At 37.4% G+C, this 25,111-nt stretch overlaps 1 protein-coding gene across 1 annotated transcript in view; it reads right to left on the bottom strand.

Moving 5' to 3' along the window:
- Positions 1–19,842, bottom strand: part of MAP3K4 (mitogen-activated protein kinase kinase kinase 4) — a 56,395-nt gene extending 36,553 nt beyond the window's left edge. Inside the window, exons 1-7 of the mRNA XM_029961585.1 lie at positions 19,829–19,842; positions 17,569–17,759; positions 12,558–13,936; positions 8,583–8,825; positions 2,986–3,132; positions 644–801; positions 128–244 (exon numbers count right to left, since the gene is read on the bottom strand). Of these exons, the coding sequence (XP_029817445.1) occupies positions 128–244; positions 644–801; positions 2,986–3,132; positions 8,583–8,825; positions 12,558–13,936; positions 17,569–17,759; positions 19,829–19,842 (2,249 nt within the window). The remainder of the gene's footprint in view (positions 1–127; positions 245–643; positions 802–2,985; positions 3,133–8,582; positions 8,826–12,557; positions 13,937–17,568; positions 17,760–19,828) is intronic.
- Between the last annotated feature and the right edge of the window lie 5,269 nt (positions 19,843–25,111).

Below are 25,111 nucleotides of genomic sequence, written 5' to 3'. Positions count from 1 at the left end.
ATAAAGTCTATGGAGCTTTGCATTTACAAAGTTTGTATTCTAAGAAGTAAAATACATTATGTACCTGTCAGAGGTATAGAAACATGAGTAAGTGTGTTTGTTATTATTAAGCCGAAGGGCTTAATACCTGATTTCATCTGATGCAGTACTGTCATCGGCACTGGCCCAAAATTCATCACAACTGTCTTGTAGTCCAGAATCTAAAAAAATTCCCGTAGATTTCAGCAGCATTCCTGCAATATCACTGTAGCAACAGAAATGGGGGAACTTCAGAGTCTTACTCCGGTAACATGGCACCTTAAACTTCTTTCTACTCTGTCTAATGCAAGAGAGCTGTGTTGCCAAGTCCTCCTACAGAAACAAGCAGCGTCTTGGGGCCCTCAGTTACTTTATGTGCACAGGGCTAGCATGAATGAGGACTTTCCATAGAAGCAGTAATTTCTGTTATAGTCAGAGTCAAGGCCACCTGCACATACTGCATCCTATAGCTACAGTCATTGTAATAATCTATAAATTCACAAAGACTATCAGCTGCTTACTGAGGCCTCAAGAACTCCAATCTGGGAACCTTGAACAAGTGCTGACTTGAATACCTATCTGGTACAAATCAACACCATAATCAGAGTAATTAAATAAAACCTACCAAAACAGTTTTCCAGCTTGAGCTTCACCTCCTCTTATATAAGGAGTTATTTCTTTGGTGAAATTCCATTCTTCCTCCAACAGATTTTTTAAACTATGAGATGCTTGAGGTAACTGCTGCAGCATTTGGATCCAGCTTCGCATATAATCAAAGTAAACCTGTACAACAAAAGAGGTAATTTAAAACAGAAATTATTATCTAACATGCAACTAAGGAATAGAACTTCTCAAATCAACAAACAATCTCAGTATTACACAATTTTTAGAAGGTATTTCTACAACAATTTTCATTTGCTATGACTGAAAATGAGCTCCATGTCTCCACGCAAAAGATGCAATTTATGGCTTAGGAAACAGAAAGTGCTACTGAAGTATTAAACTCTATGTCTCCACAATACCTTTCTGAAAATATCGACAGTATCACCACCTTGCTTGCTGTACTGCTATTCACCATTTTATCAGTGTGTATCCACAGTGGTCAGAGTTTCTATATATATATAACAGTCTCTATATCTGTCATTCACTGGATTCCTCCAAAAGGTTTTATCGGAACATACCCTTCTGGATATGGATAAGTGCAATAAACAGCTTTTTGAAATTGTACATTACACTTTGTGTTCCTTGATATCAAGTCTAATCTCTCACCTTTATTTAAATACTACTGTTTTAAAAAATCCAGGTAAGTACAATTGTTCTTCAAACATCTGCCCTTCAGGATCATATGGGATGCCAAAAAATTAACTGTAATTTGTTTCAGTCCAGTAATCCATAACATACAGTAATATTTCTCCTTAGAAATGGTTAAGACACTTTCTATTGGTTTCAAGTATTTTCAGACAACACTGTAATAATGCCAAGATCATAGAATCATAGAATGGTTTGGGTTGGAAGAGGCATTAAAGATCATCCAGTTCCAACCCTCCTGCCATGGGCAGGAACACCTTTCAGTAGACCAGGTTGCTCAAAGACCCATCCAGCCTGGCCTTGAACACTTCCAGGGATGGGGTGTCTCCACCTTCTCTGGGCAACCTGTTCCTGTGCATCACCATCCTCACAGTGAAGAATTTCTTCCTAAAATCTAATCTAATCAAATCAAATCTAAACCTACCCTCTTTCAGTTTAAAGCCATTACCCATCATCTCATCACTGCCTTCCCTGACAATCACTAGACTCTCCATCTTTCTTGTAGGCCCCTTTTAAGTACTGGAAGGTGCTCTAAGGTCTCCACAGAGCCTTCTCCTCTCCAGGTTGAGCAACCCAAACTCAGCCTGTCCTCATAGTGAAGGTGATCCAGCCCTGTGATAATCTTTACAGCCCTCCTCTGGACCTGCTTGAGCAGGTTCATGTCTCTCATACTGGGGACAAACAAAACAGGTAAGGAATTTCAAAATTAACAAGATGAACCATTTTACTTTCACCTAGCCAGGCAATTTCTGCTATAAATGTATAGAAATTTCAGATGCAGATAAAGGCAGGCATGGGGCATAAGAAAATTTAGGTAAAACAGTACATTTTCACCACTGAAAAGCACATAATGGAAAAAATACGTGAATGCTCAGCAATAGATGGTGCCAACAGCTCTGCTGACAAAACACTAGTGGTGAGGTACTGAGGTGTATCTTGGGTTGTCTTTTTTGCCCCTCAGAATAATAGGGACAAAGCGCAGAAGAATAAATTACTGTTGCCTTGAATGTGACTGCTTGTTAAACTAAATTTACTAAAATATATTTCATTTAGTATCTTGCAGAGGCCCAGTGTTTTTCTTGAAAATACTTCTTTTAAATGTACATTTAACTAATTGTAGTAATGAATACACATTAAAAATAAGGTATCAATAATGCATGAATGCAATATCAAGACAGTAAGAGATGTTAGCCAAAAAATCATATTTAATTTTATTCGATATAAAATATTTATTAAAAGTTTAGCTTGAACGTATTGAATTTACAGATCTATATATGAACCATTTTATTGTAAATACAGGCTATTTACAAGTATACTTTACCACAGTTCAGTAAACAAAAATGGGTATTGCTAAAATAATTGCTAAGACAGCCGTGGCTTCTGTTACCTTTACAAGTCCATTAAAACAATAAATAACATTATATCAAAGTAGAACAACAACAAAAAAAAAAAAGCCAAACCAAACAAAAAAACCACAAACAAAAAACTCCCAAAAAACCAAAACCAAACAAAAAAACCACCAAGCCCCAAAAAACTCCCAATAATTACACCTAACTTAACAGATTTCTATTAGCAGTATTCAGATTAATAGACTTACTTGAATTTATTAGCAGTACTCAGATTAATACATTTAATTGGACTCTCCTTTTTGAAGCTTACCATTAACATTTTATGTAGGTCCTCTTCAAAAGCATCAATGTTGCAATCAATCTTTTTTAAGTCATCTAACACCTCCCGTAACATAAACTGGTAATATTGCTTCATTAACAGACCACCCTTCAAAACCTCCTTACACTCTCTCACTAGCTGCAAGAGAAAAACAAAAAAACTGCCATCAGTCAAGACATTACTCTTAAATTCTCCCTGGGAACTGAAAGCTTAATTTGTCAGTTCACTTTGTCTAAATAAGTTAGTTTGTCACTACGTGATTTCTACAGCTTTTTGAAATGAATATGGTTGTTCTACATATCTGCAGAAAAGATGTGACTAGTTTTCCAGAATTATTTAATTGCAATTCCATAATGTACTACATAACTGTAAATGAAGATGGAGGCAGATGTCTCAGACTTTACTCCCTGCACAGGGTCACAAGCAACTTAATGGATAATTAGTTTATAAAGGGGCAAAAGGGCTCACAGTCATCATATCACCAGTTTAAATGCAAGCAAGTCAGGAATAACATGCAATGTGTTTTACATATGCTTAGAGACCTGTGAGACATGTTTTACTACAGTAAATTCACTATTAATCGACTGGGCAGATGCCCATAACTCCAAAATCCAAACCAGATTTGAAAACAGATCATGGGGGTTTTTGTTGCTTCCCTGGGTAAAACGAACATGAGCAAATGTAGAAGTGGTTGCCTTTGGCCAAACAGCTGTCACCCCTCCCTGAAGGCTTAGTCTTTATTTCAAGAGACATGCACAAACACAAAGAGCAAGGATGCTTTCAAACCTACACTAACAAACGCCTTTCTTTCAGAAGTCCTTCCAGTGCTCAGTGTGTATGGTTCTGAAATCGTTATTAGTCTTCAGGTCTGACAATCCCTGATCTTTTCTGAGCAACAACTTCATTAAATCAAGAGACAGGACGAGAGGTTTGGAGGGTCAGAGGGAATGGAATTGTTGGTTGGATAATTTGCTTTTAAAAATCTTCTACAATGGCTATCCTGGCAAAGTAATATATCAATATAGTGGAGTCAATGTATGAGAAATGATAACGGCACAACAGCAAAAAAAATAAGAATGCTCTTAGTACAACAAGAGTCTTTGGAATGTTTTACAGTCCAGAAGACATGTTTTGCTCCCCAGTCTGCAGAGGAAACAAAGCTAATAGTCTGATCTCTCTGTTTGAAACTTAGCAAGTTTAGTGGAAAAGGAAAAAACAAGTAACTTTCTATAAGGTAGAAATCCAAAGCAACACTTTTATATCCCTAACATGTCATATATTTAAAAATTAACGTGCTTTTTCACTCTCCAGTCAATAACATCCAGTTTACTCTGTGTTAACCTATGGGGATTTTTTTTTGCCATTTGATCCAAGTCTATTCCAAAATAAACTCACAAAACTTCATTAAAAATATAGGGGTTTATTTATATAATACTCTTTTATAGGGACATGCTATTAAATAACAGAATATAGGATTTACAAAAAACCTGTAGTTCTAATTTTAAGCGTCAACTTTTGACACTCAAGGCAATGGGCAAACAAAAATACAGTGTATAATGAGCACATGAAAAAATGCACAGCTTAAACTGAAAATATTATCACTATTATTGGTTTGTTTGATGGGTTGCTTTTTGTTTAGGGAGTTCATAGAATAAATCATTTTCTCAAAGCAGGTGGGGCAAGACAAACAATACCTAATTTAATGACTAAACAGAAATAACCCACGTGCACATACACCCATCCAATTCTCAGCACAAATGCTGAATTTGAGAACCATCTTGAACTCTTCAGGTACCACACTACCACCAAATAATGGCAAATTGCCATTAAAAGAGAACAGCTCTCTGATATTACAGCATCACCAGGATTACCAAAGCTAGTGCTGAAAGTGAAATATGGACAAGAAGGCTAAAAATGAAGCTAGAGAGAAAGGAGAGGAGAAAAAGCACATTGTAAGAAGCATATAATCTGTGTTAGTTTTCTTTTTGTGTGTATACTTTCAATTGAATATCAGATTTATTTTTCGTAAATATAACTGACTTGCTAGTAGTACAAAAATTTAACTTCACCTTGGAAAAGTTGAGTAACAGGAGTAGTATGCTTGATACAATCAAACTGTACTCCTACACATTTCAAATAGTACCAAAGAGCAGGAAACACTTAAAGGTCTCAGTGCCTCAAGTAGGGCCCACTAGGTCAGTCACTACAAAACCAAGACTGTGCAATGTTCCTTCTGTACAACAAACAATTCAAGGGATTGGGTTTATTCAACCTTGAGAAAAGAATACATAAAGAGAATCTCATCACGTTTTTCCAATGCCTAGAGGGTAGTTTCAGAGAAAATGAGGGCACTCCTTTCACAAGGATGCATGGTGACCCCACAAAAGACAACAGGTACAAGCTGCTTCAAGGAAATCCTGTCTAAATATAAGGGCGAAAAAAACTCCATTTTACTGGGAGAAAAATTAAACACTGGAACAGACTGGTTGGAGAAGTAGTAGAATCCCTCTCTCACTGCAAGTATTCAGGATTCGACCTAACAAGGACCTGAAATCACAGAATGGGTCAGGTTCGAAGAGACCACACTGGGTCATCTGGTCCAAACTCCCTGCTCAAGCGGGGTCATGCTAGAGCACATTGCGCAAGACTGTGTCCAGATGGTTCTTGCATATCTCCAGTGAGGGAGAATCCACAGTCTTTCTGGGTCATTTATTCCAGCGCTTGGTCACCCGCACAGTAAAGATCTTCCTCATATTCAGGGGGAACTTCCTGTGCAGCAGTTTCTGCCCTGTACCTCTTGTCTTACTGCTTAGCACCACCAAGAAGAGTCTGGCTCTGTTCTCTTGACACCCTCCCTTCAGATACTTACAGAATCATAGAATATCCTAAGTTGGAAGGGACTCATCAAGATCATAGAATCCAACTCCTGACCCTGTGCAAGACACCCCAAGAATCACACCATGTGCCTGAGAGAGTTGTCCAAACACTTCTTGAATTCTGTCCGCCTTGGTGCTGTGACCACTTCCCTGGGGAGCCTGTTCCAGTGACCAACCACTCTCTGGGTGAAAAACTTTTTCCTGTCATCTAACCTAAACCTCCCCTGACTCAGTTTCATGCCATTTCCTTGAATCCTGTCACTGGTCACAAGAGTGAAGAGACTGGCACTTGCCTCTCCACTTCCCGTTGTGAGGTGTTGAAGACTGCAATGAGGTCTCCCCTCAGTCTGCTCCAGGATGAACAGACCAAGTGACCTCAGCCACTCCTCATACGGCTTCCTCCCAAGGCCCTTCACCATCTTTGTTGCCCTCCTTTGGACACTCTCTAATAGCTGAATATCTTTCTTATACTGTGGCACCCAAAACTGCACACAGTATTCAAGGTGAGGCTGCACCAGTGCAGAGCAGAGCAGGACAATCCCCTCCCTAGACTGGCTGGCAACACTTTGTCTGATGCCCCCCAGGACATGGTTGGCCCTCCTGGCTGCCAGGGCACTGCTGACTCATATTCAACTTGCCACCAATCAGGACACCTATGTCCCTTTCTGCAGCACTGCTTTTCAGCATCTCATTCCCTAGTCTATACACACAACCAGGGTTGCCCTGTCTCAGCTGCAGAATCTGGAACTCGCCCTTGTACACTTCATACAGTTGGCGATTGTCCAGTCCTCTAATTTTTCCAGGTCTCTGTGACATCTCTCCGGGTGCAGGAGAAAAAAAAGGGTGCCTTGAGGACTGCGAAGCTGAATGCCTCGCTTGCATCAAAAATCAAAATGAAAACAATTAACAATTTGTCTGCTATTAAAGTCTCCTTAAGCTTGCTCGAGATTTTAGAAATTATAGTTCTTCAGGAAACAAACAGATTTATTTATGAAACATCCTCCACAGCTCCTTTGCCTGTTCAGATATATTGCGTGGGACAGCAAGTATTTGCTGAGTTGAATTCATTTTTTCAATGTCAATAGCAAGGCAGTATACACCACCAAAACAGTCTGTAACAAACGCATTGTTTTCCAGGAAGAAAGTGTAATTTTTACTTAACTGAAAGTCCACAAGGAGCACACAAACTGTTAATGGCAAAAAAATATCTCCAGTCTCTGGAGGATATATTTTGCTTAAAAACAGAGCATGCTATGCAATATTTTACTGTTACTATCACTGTTAAGGTTGAAATTGTAGGTTTCAATCAACGGGGGAAGAAAGGGGAAGAGTGGGGTGGAGGGAGAGAGGACAAATTCATTTGGGACCATAAAGTAATATAGCAATTGATTCTGGAGCAGCAAATAACTGGAATGTGAAATCATAATCAGTCCAAGAGCTTATTTAAATGTTTACCCTTAAAGATGATCCGATAAAACCCTGATCTGGTTATGCTTGCCAGGGAGCTGGGTGATCAGACAAAATCTAGTATATCCTAGACTACACTTTGAAAAATAGTATTGGTCTAAACAGCCAGAAAGCCACCAGAAAACAAATCCTCATACAGTATTTTCAAACAGTGACATGACTGACAATCTTGGGTCACTACCAGCAGCAAATATCAGATATTTATATAATACAATATGCTGGAAAAGATCTTTTTTTGTTGTTGTTTTTCTTCTTAATTAACTTTCATTATGTGACTACTGCATGTTAGCAGATGTCTTACATTTGCAAGAGAAAAACAATCAAATCAAAGACACATATAGAATCATAGAATCAGTCAGGTTGGAAATGATCTCTGAGATCATCAAGTCCAACCCTTGATCCACTACCACCATGGTTACTAGACCATGGCACTAAGTGCCACATCCAGTCTCATCTTAAAAACCTCCAGGGATAGAGAATCCACCACTTCCCTGGGCAGCCCATTCCAATGCCTGATTACCCTCTCTGTAAAGAATTTCTTCCTAATATCTAACCTAAACCTCCCCTGGCACAGCTTAAGACCTTGCCCTCTTGTCGTACTGATAGCTGCCTGGGAGAGGAGACCAACCCCCACCTGGCTACAACCTCCTCTCAGGGAGTTGTAGAGTGATGAGGTCTCCCCTGAGCCTCCTCTTCTCCAGGCTGAACAACCCCAGTTCCCTCAGCCTCTCTTCACCAGAACTTGTGCTCGAGTCCCTTCACCAGCCTTGTTGCTCTTCTCTGGACCTGCTCCAGCACCTCAATATCCTTCCTGAACTGAGGGGCCCAGAACTGGAAACAGTACTCAAGGTGTGGCCTCACCAGTGCTGAGTACAGGGGAACAATCACTTCCCCAGTCCTGCTTACATTGCCAGAGAAACGCAAATGGAGGAAGATGTGCTGAAGAAGGATATATAGCTTATAATGCAAATGGAACAAATACCATTTACCTTCGCTGGTTAATAATTTTTTTAATCACCAGTTTTGATTTGGAAGCCTAAATCAGAGAGGTATATATGACCAGTCGTTTACTATGTAAAAAGCAGATCTCCGTATGAAATACAAGACTACTTACAGAAGTTATTACATAATTATGCATTGTGTTTTCTTACACTAATCTTCTTTAAACTGACAACTGTATCATAATGAAATGACAAAGTAATTTCCAACACAAAATATATATTAAAAAAAACAATTGAAGCAAACCTGTTTAATACTCAAAAGAGATGGTTCCCCAGCAGGTCTTTGTTCCAATCTTAGCTTGAGACATTCATGGATAACATTGAGCAGGACTCGGCAAAGGACCAAGAATGCAGGTTCAAAGGAAGGTAAATCCATGGATTTCAACTCTTCCCATGATACTGCGCTGCATTTTTGCTCGCAACAAGGTGGGAAATTTAGTAACTGCACATAATCTGAACACAACATGGGATCTGGAAACTCTGAAAACTGTAAAAAGAAAGAGGTATCGTGAAAAGCATCCTTAAAATTCTTTTGGATTTTGCATTTGTTTAAAGTAGCATCATAAAAGTCTATTTTTAAAAGGTAATATTCTACTAACTGGTAAGTCAACCACAGAAGTTCCATGTTTATATTGTTGGAGGTTTCTTAAAGTTGGGTTTTGTAGTGGTTTTTTGTGGGTTTTGGTTGGTTTTTTTTGTTTGTTTGTTCGTGTTTTTTTAAGGATCACCAGTCTGAGGAAAAACAATTCTGACCCTTGGAGTGAAGAAAATCTCTTACTTAATGTTTCTGTTATGTCTGTATCTAGAGAAACAAGTGTGCACTTGGCTATATCAGGTGAGTAACCTTGTTCTCTTTCAAATACATAACACATATATTACATAAAACTCCACATTAAAATTGAAAGCTATATTCAAGAAAATGCCACTAGCCAAAATACTTAACAAAATAACTTGTGAACTTTGACAGATTTTAAATTGAAACTGTTTGAAAAAGAAAGATAAAATATAAAGAGATTAAGTTGCTTGGTTTTGTTTTTTTTTAATAACTTCTCATTTAAATGAAAATTACATTCAAAGAAAATGATTTTTTAGTTAGAGAAAATAGTTGAGATTATCTGAAATAAACATCCTAGACATCGAAGTATCTGGTGATAACATTCTAAGCAAGGCTGTACATGGAGGCACTCTAGGGTTTAATTTAGAAAGAAAAGCTGGACTACGGTACATGTGCATCTTCTAAAGATAACACACTGGTCATCATCTAAGGATAAGATTTATTTCAGATTAAGTTTGTTTTATTCTTATTCTCATTTCACACTGCTAACTACGACACTTAAATATCCTTCACTAATATAGCAGACATAACTAGCATTTTTTAGGTTTTTCTTCAGTGCCAAGTAACATCACTACAAAAGAGAGAAAAACATTACCAGAAATTAGATCAATCATAAAGTACTCCCTAGAAAGTTAAAAAAAATGAACCAACTTTTAAGCTTATTATCTAGTAGAAAATTAACACACATATAGGAATGTATTTTCTTAGATGGAATATTAATGTCTTCTTTTTACTAACTCTCTTAAAAATAAACTAGCACTAGATATATAGCACTAGAACAGCACCAGGGAAAGATTTTTATACAAGAAGTTTTCATTAACAACAATCATGAAAATACTACACTTTCACAATACAACAAAAACTTAAGAAATACAGTCCTCACTGTGATGCAAATATAGTGTTGTAAAATTTAGTTCTTATAAGAAATATTAAAGAGCTAGTCTGTGAGCAAGAATAACAATGAAATTGAATAAATTTGTTATATCATTTTCTAATATCAAGGATAACAGTAGATGACATTAGGGCTTAGTATTAGACACCTAAACTTCTATTGTTCAATTTGACTCATATCAATCTTCTGCAGGGCTAATCTGAAATGTTTCAAGTATTTACTAGATACTTCTTAAAAAAAAACCAAGAAAAAGTCTAAGCCATTTATTGAGATCATACATAGAATCCATACTCAAAAGTGCAGCAAGTAGAATAAACAAGAAACAGGGTACACAAGCTTAAATACTGTTCTATAAAACAACATCTCTGATTTTGTAAGCTAAAGTAAGAACTATTAACCATCTTCATTAAGAATCAAATTGTACAACTTCTACACAAAATGGACTGCATAGTGCCTAGAGCCTTGTGAAAGTATCAGAGCCTATGACGAATCAAACTTAACACTAAAAATAGCCATCTGTATAAAAATTTACACATATTTAAGATGAAATGAGCATTAAAATATACACAGTGGAAGACTCCAGAAAGCACATTTTAGACATGATTTAGACAGTGTTTAAGCAACAGACATGAAAGTATGTCTAGAGACTGTAAAGTGTAAGTACACATGTAAACACAGTATCAAAATATCAAAGTCACAGAAGGAACAAAGATTAACAGAATACTCACAACTCTGTCTGCACACAAATATCAAACTAAACTGCACTAAAAGAAACCCCCAAAGTATTGTCAATTGCAAAGACCAAGCAATTCAAAACCATCTCTTCCATTTTAATACAACATCATCTTTTGCTGCAGTGGGTACTATACTTCTGACAAAGTGTAGGTTTTTTTTGACAACCTTCTTTAAATTTTGGAGCAGGGAAGAAGTCTGCAGTTTTCTAACATTCACTTTAAGTCATGAAGTCATTTCTTAAAAAAGACCAATATTCAAAAAAAATGTAATTACTGAAAATGAACATTCAAAGTAGTCCCAAGGGTAGAGAAGGAGGGAGAAAAGATTAACCTTACATCTTACGAAAGTCATTCAACACTAAAGTACCAAACAGTTTAATTCTGCAAAGCTGCAGGAAAGACTTTAGCTACTTAATATTTCATTAACTTTTTTTAAGAGCCCTTATGCAGTCAAAATTTGAGGTATTTAGCAGTTCCGTAAATATACTCCAAGTGGTTTTCAATTCTCTCAAACTATGTCTTATTTACTTTGATTTTTTTAAAAGGTATTTCTGCCTACATATGAAGCTGAACTGTAACATATCTGCAAGTTTTTCTTATGCGTTTGACTCTAAGAAAATCTTCATGTATTTCTAATGCAAATTTTCTAGAACACAAACTGAAACCAATTAGAGAGTAAATAAAAATTCAACTTATAGCTTCATTTCTACAGTAATACCTACACTATGAACAGTACAAATAAAAACTTTCAAAATAAAATATTTTATAAATTTATTAATCCTAAAAAAATAACCTCTGAGGGAGATAGACAATTCTTATTCCTTTTACAAATGTGACAGTCAACAATAAGATATCAACAACATATCAAAGACCACATATGGTATCTGTATTAGAATGGGTATGTTGGCTAAGAGATGCCTTCATCTAGAATTTATGGTTAGGTCCCACACACTGTGCCACTTTATCAAGGAGGGTAAGTAATCCTTACCACCAATTCTTTCTAGTATAAAAATGTCTACAAGTTAGATAACAGTTTATATTTAGAAACAATACTCAGCCTTGAAAGAAGTAGTGACCACATCTTACAATATGAAACTTCACCTACTGTCCTTCATTTACTGCTTAATTCCCAATTTGATTTTATTAACTCACAACAATTCTTAATTAAGAATGTAAAATGACTCAAAGAAAAACAGTAATTAAACTAAGAGCCAGCTGAAGAATGCAACATGCTAACATGATTTGTTTTCACAGATTTCAAGGTTGAGAGTCCGTTCATTTATCCTGTCTGTCCCCAGGCATAATGTGCCATCACAATACTTCATTTATTTAGATGAGAAAAAACCCAGAACTGTAGTGACATTTTTATAAAAGATATCTTGCAGAAAGATATCAAGTCTTGAAGAAAAATGACCACCTCCATAGCTGATTTTTCCTAACAACCCAACTACTGTGCTTAATTTTTCACTGTAATTTTTCAGATTTGTTGCCTTAGACATTAGAAAACATAATGAATAAAGATGTTAACATAAAAATGTCATTTCAGTTACAGAGAATAACACAGAACCAGCTTTGGGCTTCACACAAACTGCAGTTCAGGTCAAACAACAGATTCATTTCTGGGCCTCATAATATACACTGTCTTTCAAAGACCAACAGAGCAAGCAAAACTTTCATAAGATCCCAATTCACATATGTGCAGCTAGAAACAGAGTAAGGAGGCACTCCTGTTATCCGTTTACAGTAGTAGCAACCTACCTCCAGCTGGTGATCACTCCTTACCAACGCCATACGAGCCCTTTGCAATGAACCATGCATTAGCTTGTGCAGTCTTAAAATTAGTTTTCTCAACCCCATTTGCTTCAGTGCTTTATCAACAAACGGCCTGTAAATAGAGGTCAAACAGTGTTGGCTGCAGCTTCCCTCAGCACTGCCTTCTGGAATAACCCAAGAGGTGGAGTCATCCTCAGATTCAAGCCTATCAAGCCTCCTTGAATGGTCCTGAAAGTCAAAATTTGGTTTATTAGTAAAACTGTTCTCGATGGCTTGTCTAAGTTCTTCAACATTCTCCTCAGAGATTTGTTCTTCCCCATCACTCTCCTCTGTGCAAGTTCCTGAGGATTCCTTTACTTCTGTTTCCCTATAAAATTCTTCATCCCCTGGATCATTGTCCTTAGATGGTCGAGGAGAAGGAATTTCAAACACTGGCCAGCCAATGTCAGAAAGATTTTTGATGCCCAATACAGTTCCCATAATCCTTAGCTTCTGATTTAAGTCTTTTGTAATATTTAACCATAGACAGAGTGCCTGCACCCTGTCTTGGAAGTCCTTTGCAGCATACTTTTCATAGTCCTTTTGAAGAGCCTGAAGAGATGGATAAAGTGCTTCCATATACTCCAGCAGCTCCATTATTCGCTTTACTTGCTCAAATGAGACCCGCTGGCGATGGAGGTGTTCATGGTAACTCGAGTAACCCAAAGCACTAGTTCCATGTGTTGATTTGCAAACTCCTTCTCCTGAAGTACCATTGAGACTGGCTCCATTTTTTACACAGGAGAAGCTTCCGTAGTCCACTTTGAAGGTGAGGATTTCATTGATGATATCAGGGATAGCTTGACGGGCTGCATAGAGATAGAGGTCTTGGTCATTAATGCTCCGGCCAGCATGCCATGCTTGCAGCTCCAGCCAGATCAGTTCATTAGATCGGTTCAGCCAGACAGAAGAAGTGTTTTCCTGCCCTCTTTGCTCCCTGTCCTTTTTCTTTGAGACTGAGGTAAGTTTTAACAAAAGCCGCAGGGTTTCAAAGAATTTTAAACGATCTGCTGGGCAATCACTCCTAGAAGTCTGGCGTGTAGTTCTGGGTATTGGCATGGGCACAGAGACTGGAAGCTTAGCATTGCTACAGCCAAGGCTGAGGTAAGGCTTATTGAGATCAACATCTGGAATTGTCTTTTTTGGCAGAGACCCACTAACTGAGTCTAACATAAATGAGCACTGCACATTTTTCTTATGATCTCGTTCTGTTGTCCTTAGAGCATCTCTGATCTTTTTCCCTTGCTTATAGCTGTGCTCTTCCACATTCTCGATCGTTTTCCCACTGTCTTTATGCAAAGACTGAGTTGGCACACTCATCTTTTCTGTAAGAAAAGAAAAAGGATGTGACTGCAGCAACAAAAAAAAGCATTGTTCAAGTCAGCACCCGATCTCATTTCTTAGGTTGAGCATAACATTGTTTAATACCAATAAAACAAAACAGGTATGGATGGAAGTAAAATACATTCTTAAAAGTTACCATTACTATAATCTAAATCAATAGTAGCACCACAGGATTTTTTTTTCTCTTGCTTTACCTCTTTTATAGAAAGGACATCAGAGAATTTTCATTATCCTGACTATGCCATCTACTGAGAACAGAGTATGATCAAAAGGAAAAGAATGGTTTCCAAGTTCATTTTCTACACATTTGTCACACAACCTCCCAAACAAAAACTCAAAATGCAACAAAGCATTATTAAGGATCAAAGTCAAAGAGAATTAAAGAGACTCCATTGCACATGCAATTTCATAAAAACTGGAGCATACATAAATTTCAGCCTGAATGCACCAATCCTGCCTCTTGGGGAGATTCATCTCAGTTCTGGGAAGCCTTCCGTAGACTTTAAGGCAGATTAGAAATTAATCAATTTCTAACAGCACTTTGATGTTGAGGATTTTGGTGACCTTGCAAAATAAATTAAAATCTTTTTAAAGATTTTTAAAGATCACTTTCTGAACTTACATTCTACACAGAGGGTCGTCTAGATCCCTTCAGTTTCTATTTTTAACATGTTATTCTCCTTCACCCTTAATCTTCAGATCTCCCCACTCCACCAAAACACATTGAAAGAAAGGTAAGTTAAAAAGTATTCATTATTACACATCCAAAGTGCCCTAAAGTTCATCATTCTTAACAAAGTAGAGGCACAATAATCTACAAATTGTTTCAGAAGCCTCTTTTTATAAAATAAACAGACACCAATGATTCAAATACACCTGACAGCTCTGCAATAAATATCAGTGCTATAACTGCATGAGTTCCTGCTACTAATTTTATTCCGGTATTGTAATACAGACTTAAATTAATTTGTAAAAAGAGTTCAGCTGTACTAATAAATTCTGAGTTAGAATTACCTTTAATGCTACAGGGGGCAGGAGGTTTCACAACCAAGTCATTGTTGGTTGGTGAGGAAGGGCACATGGTAGAACAAGATCTTAAAGGTCATTAAAAGAAAATATGATAAAATGAACGTGAGGAACCTGATGGGGGTAAGAAAGTAGGGTCAACAGTGGTTCTCCTTCAAGTATGAAGCTGCAGAAGTTTTAGACTAGAAAGTAGACATAGGCAGTGCTTTGTACATAGTACCTGAGAACCTAACAGTTCAGTAAGTAAGCAAGTATTTATGGCCTCAGGAGACACAAAGATGTCTTATGAGTACCTCTGAACTGCATTTAGTTTAGAAAACGTGATTCCCAGAGGTTGTGGGCTACAGGAGAAACAATTCAGAAACTAAACAGATTATTGCATAAATTTAGGTTTTGACACTATATGCCAGTTACAAGAAATTTGGTGTGACAAATTAAATATCAGAGGTGCAAGTAAGCAAGGCCCTAATGCCCAAAATTCATTCAGTTGTCTAAATAAAGGAGAGATACCTTACATCTGTTATTTGTTAACATCTGAAAAGTAATTCAAATTTATTTTTTTAAAGTGTACATCAAACTAATCCCTGAAGGAATTTTCTTACAAGAAGTATAACCTATTCTATTTCAATAAGAGCATATGCACACACATTCAAGGCCAACCAACCAGTCCGCAAGTTTTAGGTTTTGAGGTGGCTTTTTTTTTTTCCTCCATAATACAGAATAACTTCTCTGAGATTGTTCACATAGGCAAAGGAAAAAAAAAAACAACGAACTTTATGAACTTTACAGAAGAAGATATTTTATACAGTCCTACCCAATTCATCATAAAAAACCCCAAACATATTTTAAGACACACAGCAACCAAGAATAGGATATTCTCATGTCAGAAGTAAGAACCATTCTCTCACAAATAGAGAGACCTTGCTCCAAAAAATCAAAGTCTATTAGCAGGGTTAAACAACTCCCTATTTCTCATAAAGGTATCAATCTTCAATATGTGCTCAGCAGCAAAGGCTAACAATGAAATATAATACATTACAGTTCTTTAGTATCACAATGTCTCTGTTTAGAAATTAACTTTCTTTTAAAGCACAGAAAGAAACAAGAAGAAATAATCACCAAAAGCAAGAAAAGTTTATGTAACCACTAAATACAGAACTAAATAGGATTAATGTTACAAATGAAGAGTTTTCCTGGTTTTTAAATGTGTCTTTTACCAAAGTTAAAGAAGATTAATAATTCCAATGCCTACAGTTAACTGGCAAGAACAACAATATTTCTCTTCAATTTAGTATAAGGAAGAGGTCTTTTGGTAAATGTTCTCTTCAGTGACATCATTCGGAGGTTGTATGAAGTGAAAGGAAACCAGAAGCTTTGGAAAATGTTTGTATTGGCCCTTCTTTTATTATGAACTTGCATTCCACAGCTCTATGCAACTAAAGAACCGACTGTATTCCCTTATTCACACTAAACAATTTACCTTTTTCTTCCCTACATTTTACCTCAGAAATGTAATCCTTGCCATGCACTCTGTGATAATGTTTCCTGTTTCATGTGAAGCAACTTTATAAATTGCTTCCAAAACATCAACTGACAACAGTCAAGCTGCCATAACTCTGGCAAATAATCTTGTCTGAAGTATTTAAAAAAAAAAATAATAATAAATTAAACAAATAACAACACCCACACACACAAAACTAGGCATATTCTGTATGAAAATACTGAACATAAAATCTTAAATGGCTTTTTTACACCTATCCAAGTTCAACAAAACCAGTAAAGTTGCACATTTTTCTTTTTTTTCTTAGAAGGACAGCTTGAAAAGATGTACCTACTGAATGGTTTTTAAACTGTCTTTTCAACAAACAATTCCCATATTCTGTATCTGCTTATAATAAAAAAATGCTTAAAAATTCATACTTTAAGATACAAAAGCTTTATTATTAGATATCATTACTTAGTGGAATTAGGAAAAAAAAAACCACATATCAAGTATCTTTTGGTTTTTCCTCTTGTTATCACTTTATGACTGAAGAGTCAGCAGAAGCAAGCAGGAGTAACTACACTCTAATTGCTTCGGTGACATTAAAGAGTAATCACCAAAAACTGTATTTTTCAATAAACAGCCTGTGAACTGCTTCAGAACATGAAATTTGGGCAGAGAAGCAACTACACCATTACTAGAGATCACAGAACCACAGAAAAAAAAAAAGTGACTGAAAAATACCTCTGAAGGTCATTTTTTTCCAACTTCCTGGTCAAAGCTTGGTTTATTTCAAAACTAGTTTAGCCTGCTCATGATCCTATCCAGTTCTGTTTTAGAAACCTCCTGAGATGAAGATTTAACAACCCAAAAATCCCTGTGGCAAACTGTTCACTGTTTGAGTACTCCCATAGCAAAAGTTTTCTTTTAATAACCCAAAGAGTTTTTTCCCTTGTTGCAACTTATGGCAGCTGCCTCCTGTCCTTTCACTGCACCTCAGTATCTGGGTCCATCTTCTGTATATCCCCCTCCATCAGATAATGACAGGCTATTGCTATGACTTTATGATCATTTTGGGAAAAAACCTCAAGACACCACACCTACCTTTCAAAGTGGAGCGGTTAGCAGGTCTCCCAATGTTATTTTTCTGATGCTTTGTTGACATACGCTTCATCTGGCGGGGTGTACTAGGAGGAGAGGTTCCATAGAAGGTGTCAGCACTTGCTTCATCTGATAACTCCTCAGGGTCACATTCAGAGATCTTGCAAGTAGCATCTTCTGATTTGCACTCTTTCCTGTAGAGAACAAGACAGACCATGATGTTCAAGCTAAAGAACTTTTACTGGCAATTCATCCATAAAACCCAGCCACAGTCAACCTTCTATATTTTACTGCCACATCCACGTATACTTACCCCAAGTTTTCACACCCATATGGACAACTTTCTAAACAAATTATAGGCAACATACAAAGATGATAGTATAGGCAGAGGAGAACATACTGTAAACATACATGTACAAGGAATATATTTCTTTCTGAAAAAGCTTGTTGCAAGCCTAAACTAAGAGGTATATGAAACAAAGATTCAAATATACAAATATAATGCAAAACAGTCAATCTAATCAGCAGCAGGAACAACGGCAGAGGTTTTTCCCTTCCATCCTCCAACCCCTTAACCCATGCATACCACAAAGGTAACTTCTCAGTTGACTGAAAAGGCTCTCCTACCCTTCACAAAACTTATCTAGCATAGGACACCTGAACGTATTTTCCACAGAACTTAACATTAAGTATATTAATACCATTGATACCACATATAAATATCATCACTCCCCAATGGTGCCATACAAGGAATTCTCTTGCTTTAACACATACCTGGGACAAGAACACGCACCAGTAGCTTCAAAGAGAGAAAAGAAAGTTTGCCTCCATCCTTTCATGTATTTCTGAAGCAGGTATGCAAATAACAACTTGACTCTATATAACTCTCAATAACTCCAGTAAAACACACTGAGGCAAAGACACTGATCTAAATCAAAGTGCTACCAGTACCCTCTAACTCCAATTTCACTTGAATCACAAATGACATTTTACTTGCCTTTATTTTTGAGGCAGATAAGGAATGTTACTCATGCTCTGGTGGAACGAGTCCGAATTACTGCAGCAAGAAACATGCCAGAATATTGCCAGCTAATAGAACAGCACTAAGGCTAACAAAACAAAACCAAACAGATACTGTACTTTTTGTTTATCTTTAGCTATAAACAGAAATAAATACCTTAGCATGCAGAACAATTATGTTCTCTACAAAGCCACAGGAACATTTAGTGCATGAAATTACTCTTCTCACATTAGAGCTTTGAGAAGGCAGCAGGCAAAGAGATTACCCAAGGTTAGAGGTTACCCAAGAAAAACGACTCAGGTGGTACTGTAGCACCACCTGTAGTCTAAGGAGAGCCCTACAGTGAATTTAATCACAATGGCAACCACACACAATTACCAACACTTTTAGTCTAGTTTCCTTGCCTTGCGAAATTGTGCTGTTGGTGTGTTTTTCAGCAATCCAATTTAACCAACACCCACTGACCAAACACAACAAAAAGTCTTACTTTGATCCTACAAATCTTGTGAAAATAGGTGGGTGAAAAAGAGAAATGGATCTTGTAAGAGCTGAGGTGGGAAAGTGCAACTCAAGTTCACATCTTTTTGGCACCAGAAAAATTTTATTCCTGAGATCTCTAGCAAACAGCCCTACTGCAGAAAACAGAGCAGAGAACACCCCTCTGATTTTGCCGAAGGCAAATCAACCACAAGAGACTAAACCACATAAAACAGAAGTCATTAGTTTCAGTGCTTATGAAGCTATTTACTTTTTCAGTGACCTCACTAGCCTGGCAAGGCATAGGATGGGGTGCTGATGTCCTGTGGGGCCCGGCAGAACACATCCTGTGGCACTTGCATTAGGTGTCCAAGGCAGTTTTAAACTAGGATAAGTTACCTTGTTATGAAAGACTAGTGAAAACACTGTTTTTCTTCTGTTTTTAAGTAAGCAACCTCTTCAAAAAATATAACGATCAAACCTCTTCACCAGGCTGAATTAGGCGATCTTTAAAGAACATAAGCTGGTTATTTCAATCATCCCTGGAGGCATTTAAAAGACCTGCAGCTGTGGCCCTCAGGGACATGGTTTAGTGGTGGACTTGGATGTATTACTTTACAGTTGGACTCGATCTTAGAGGTCTTTTTCAACCTAAATGTTTCCATAATTCTACTTTGTTTGTTTCTTGCTATGTCCAGTAAGAAGGCATGAATGCCAGAAGTATTCAAATCACCCTCCAACCTCACACCTGAATTACACACTTACCTATACAGCGACATCCAGTATGACTTACTTAACATTTGGCCATTTTTTCTAGGTAATTTAGTAAGCTGTTCTTTACTTTGGTAGAAAGCATAGCAGAGATCACAGAACATGCAGCACTTGAAGTCAGATCACAAAACAGCAATCACACTCTACAGAACCACTCCTGTTAGCAGCTGACGAGATGATCTAACCAAAGCTGGCTGGCCTGCTTAGAGAGACAAAGGCACAGGTTGCAACCCAAGTTTAAAAATTCAGCATGCTCAGTTTAGGGTTCGTGTGCAAAGACTACACCTCAGCTCAGAGCTCAGATCAATGATGCCAGTGAACACAAAGACTCAGTTTCACCAGTGCAAGCCTTATTGTACAACAGTGCACTAAATATACAGGGTCTGAACTAAAGCAGCTACATGCTAGTATCAATTTTTCTCATCCGTACAACACCGGACATACACGATCATCAGCAGGAACACTCTGGTATTAAAACCAGTCATAATTTTTACAGATTACTGACATAGCATTTGCAATGTTTGTGTGTTATTTACCGTCATGAACTAACCACAGACTAATTAAATCTGCCAGCCTATAAAATGCAGTGCTGGCAAACCCGAATCAGATTACAGTGTTGGTTATTACACAGAATTGTGGTTCCTAAATACTGTTGCAACCAGAGTTGGGAAACATTAATCACAGCTAATTTCTTCTTTGCCACCAAGAACTGCAGATTCCCGCCCACCCCCCAGCACTGAGGACCATCCTAATCTTAATTAGCCATATACTGGAAAAGTGAAAGCTAGAAATGTGACAACTGCTGTTACTATTTGACAATAACAGTCTAAACCCAATCCTTACAAGGAAAACTAGAAGTGTAGAGTTTTCACAGCAGTCTGTTTACAGGCTGCTCTTAGCCTCAATTTTAATGAGCAAAATGCTTCTCAGCAATTTTACCCTAGGAACATAGGAAAGATAGTAGCCAGGATGCCTAAATCAGAAATACTGGGAAAGCTGCAAGAGCAGTATGGTAAAAGCAACAACCAAAGCAAAATACCTTGACAGCTCTGGAACGCACCAAAAAAAAAAAAATCAACAAACCAAGAACATTTCCAATAAGTAACTACTTTATGTTACACCAGGGTGTATTTCAACCAGAATCTGAAAAGATAGAATACAAAATTTCTTTATTTTGCATATGCAGATGACAACAGGATTTTATTTTTACTTTTTTAACTGTGATAGCAATGTATCTACAATTCCAGCTCAACCATGAAAACTAGATTAATATTATAGATTTTCAAAGGTCTGCAAACAAAAATGGGAGAGTGGTAAAACTGTCGTATGAAATTTGAAGCAGTAGGAGAGGGAGCAAAAGGCTGGTAACCACTGCTATTGATAAAGGCCATAAGCCTTTGGAAAAATGCAGTCATTTATCACTAGAAATAAAATAACAAATGGAAAGACCATTGAAGATCACATAGGGACATCTTATAATTAACTAGGCTAAAGTCACACAGTATGATTTTTAACCAGTACTAACTTTTGCACTTTACTGAAGCATTATGCAAACTTTCAATGTTGGTAACAACCATTAATAAGAGGTCATGCTAAAAACTGTAACAGCTATATGGGGGATACATCTCTTTACTCTTCCCTTTACATCAGCCACCCTCCTCATAAGCAGGAGTTCAATGACATTAGGCACATACACAATTAACTCAGGTTCAGCCATTGCTTATCATCCCACACACAGCTTAAAAGTACCTCCAGTACTCTACCTCCAGTAGAGGTCAACTGACTGAACTACAAGCAAGTAGTGATAAATTTGATTTAGGCACTTACCACACAGTAGCCAGTATAATCACCCTCCACAACCATTTGGAAGCTGTCTGCTCCATAGACAGATGCCACAAACAGCTTCCTGCAGTTTCCAAGACATTGCACCATGCAGACATCAGTAAGGCTCTTTCTCAAGACTTCTTATGGCACCCTGCCATTTCCATACAGAGATCTCTACAAGGTCTACCATCAAATTACCAAGTACCAGCTCTGGACATTCAGCGTCCGACTTAAAGGCAAAGTGTCTATTTTTCAAATACATACTCCTTAACTTGGATGCAGCTTGATAATTACAGTATGTAGGAAGACAAAGCTACATAGTCTGTTTTTATTTATGTCTATTCCCAATTAGCTAGACTAGCAGAAAACACAGGCACTACACACTGTCAATCACATCTTTTTAAAGTTAAGGTAGCTCTACCTAAAGGTAGTCACAATCATTCCATTTCAAAGATAAACAATATTCTGATAAGAACTGTCATCATCTCACAGCTGCTGGTAATGCAAAGAGCAAACAGAATTTTTAGGTACCCAACTCTACATCTGTTAAAACTGAAAAACAGTAATGAAGATACTTGACCTTGTTTTCACATTTGAATCTCAGACACCCGCGCTCAGCATTTCTGAGCAGTCAACGTTAAATCTTAGTCACCAATAAGCTGTCATTGCTGCCAACATATTAATAAGACTCTTAGAAACTTGGTAATATACTTCATAAGATTTTTAACAGTATAATTAAATTAGACTTGAAACTAAGGATATGTTTGGCTCTATAATTTGTTATCCTCAAGATAATTTGGATAAGCTAGAGGAAAGTACCAAGTTTGGGGTTTTGTTTGAACAAGAATCACTACCACAAAGATAAACTGCAAATACGGTCCTCCTTAAAGTTCTTCTAGTGTAAAAATTTGAAACAAACAAGAAAGTCTTCAAATTATGAAGGGCAAATGCAATTAGACTTGTAAAAAGCACCACATGTGCACTAAAGCCTGAATCAGCTTCCTCCTGAGAAAAAAAAAAAAAAGCTTTATTACTTCTGGAAAATATCACTTCTTAGCAAATGAATGACATGGTTTTGGGTAAGGAGTTGGAAGCAGTATCTGTTAGCTGTTGCCTTTCCAAATTTTAGAGAGAATCTATGCCACATCCCACCAGTAGAACAAAAATATCTGAAAGCAACTTCAAGTTAGAAGGGAGAACAATAACAACAGCTTTGGTGTTCCAAGTTTCTAGTTCACAAGGAATCTTGTAACCATTACTTTACTGCAGATAACTTGACAATAAAGCCTGGCAGAAAATCATCTAACAGTACTCTCTACTGAAAAAGAGGAACTTCAGAGTACCATCCCTTCTGGCATGTATAAACTAAAAAAGGCAGAAACAAAGCAAAAAAAATAATAACATTCTTCTCTGAAGAACTTGCTGCCTCCCCAACTCTTCCTTCAGTTGGTAAGTATAAAACAAGATTGCTAACTCCTTCCATTTCTGTTTTTCAAGCAAGTTTCTCTAACTCAATTTGTGTATTCCTATGATCACCCTTATAGCTGCACTACTCTTCCTTTCTACAGGAGGTGACTAATCCTATCTAGTTAAATGCATCCATTTCCCAGCTCTCCTGAAAGCTAAGACATAAATATTTATGAGGGTCACATTCAACCTTTCATTGATTTCTCTAACCATAAAAGCAGATAATACTTAAAGCACACAAATGTCAAGGCTAAAATGAACAGCAGGAAAGAACACAAACTTAAAACTTGATCAACCTGTGATTAGCTCAGTTGGTTGGAGCATGGTGCTAATAACACCAAGGTCATTAGTTTGACCCCCATATGGGCCATTCACTAAAGAGCTGGACTTTATGGTTCTTGTGGGTGCCTTCCAACTCAGAATATTCTGTGATTCTAACTTACCTTAAAATTGGAAGAAAGTTTGAAGGAGACAGAGATCCTAAAAATAATGCCTGGAGGTGATCCGAGTAAATGAAAAAATATTTTGTCATGTTGTTGTCTTAAAAGAACATTTTAAGGCAAAAATCTAGGGCTTTTCTGTATTCACTAAGTATTTCAAAACTACATTTTAAAGAAGATACAGTACCAGCCTAACAATTTCAGTTTTAAGAAATATTCAAATTCAAATTTAGTTGTACATAGCTACAATTTTTTCTCCCTGAGGAATCAGGGCAAAGGCAGAACATGTGATCATTTGTCTCTGTCATCTAGGAATGAACCACCAGCATGCTGGGGAAAAAAGGATGACACCTGGGCAGGATGTGGGAGGGTAGAGAATTTACTTAGAACAGATAGTAATTTTACAATTTACTGCTGACACAAAATGCAAAAAAAGCACTTGCATCTTTCATCAAGTAAGTCTGCAGATGCAAATCTTACAGAATCTAAGTTTTCATTAGAACAGTTTATGGCAGAGACACTTGTAAGAGCATAAAAGCCACGAGGTAATAATAAAAAAAAACACTTTGAAAATCAAGTATGAAATGTAATGAAGCTTACTCATACAATATTTTACAGTACAGAACCTCAGAAATTACCAACATTATGGTCACAGTAAGATGACACAAGAAGGGGAATCTGTTCCCATGCACCTTTTGCCTCCCACGTTGCACATCCCTGCCCTCTGTGCACAGAAGTCAACCATCATGTGACGTCAGCCACCAAGCTAACAGTGAAAAAGAAACAATTTTGGTGCATCATTTACCTGTCAGACCAATTTGCAGGACACGTGACTGCTAGATCCAGAAAGAACGCAGTGGAGGACCTTGGCTTCCTTTTGTAGGGAAACCAGGGGAGAAAGCAACCTGCTGAGTGTAAAGTGAAATCGTGCCTTCAGTCACTCTGTTCTGGCTGCACTGAAGCCATTTACAAGACTGTCTGTCCCTTCTGCTTCCCACTTGGTCAGAAGTCACCAGCAACCAAGATGCACAGCTATAACTGAAAGTAGGGCCCTTGGTTCTTCACTGGTGCTGCTGAAACGATCCAGCTTAGCCGGAATGTCTTTGTGTGCAGGATTTTTCCCAACTTCAACCACTTTAATTTTGCTTAGGCGACCAAATGTTACACTAGCAAGTTTCATATGGCAGACATTCCTAGTCCACGGACGGGAAGTGATGGATGTCAGGAGATGACAATAGTGATTTCTAATCGGAGTCAACTGCAAAACCAATGCAAATTTTTACTTGCAGAAATAATAAAAGCAAAATACTTGGGCAGGAAGATGGTTAAGGTAATACCTGTATCACCACCAAGAATTGATTGATTATGTAGCTCCAGTAACTTATTTACAAATTAACCTATGAATAGAAACACTAAAACTTCATCAGAAAATAGTCACGATGTATCAGTAGCACTTTAAAAGCCATGCTTTGCTCACTATTTACACCTTGTTTATCTTTGAAGACCAACCTGTAGCACAGTTGCCCAAATACAGACACTCAAGGCT

This window comes from Manacus vitellinus, unplaced genomic scaffold (genome assembly GCF_001715985.3).
Source record: "Manacus vitellinus isolate BGI_N305 unplaced genomic scaffold, ASM171598v3 scaffold_37_pilon, whole genome shotgun sequence".
Taxonomy (NCBI): Eukaryota; Metazoa; Chordata; class Aves; order Passeriformes; family Pipridae; genus Manacus; species Manacus vitellinus.
This window is presented reverse-complemented; position numbering and strand designations above follow the sequence as displayed.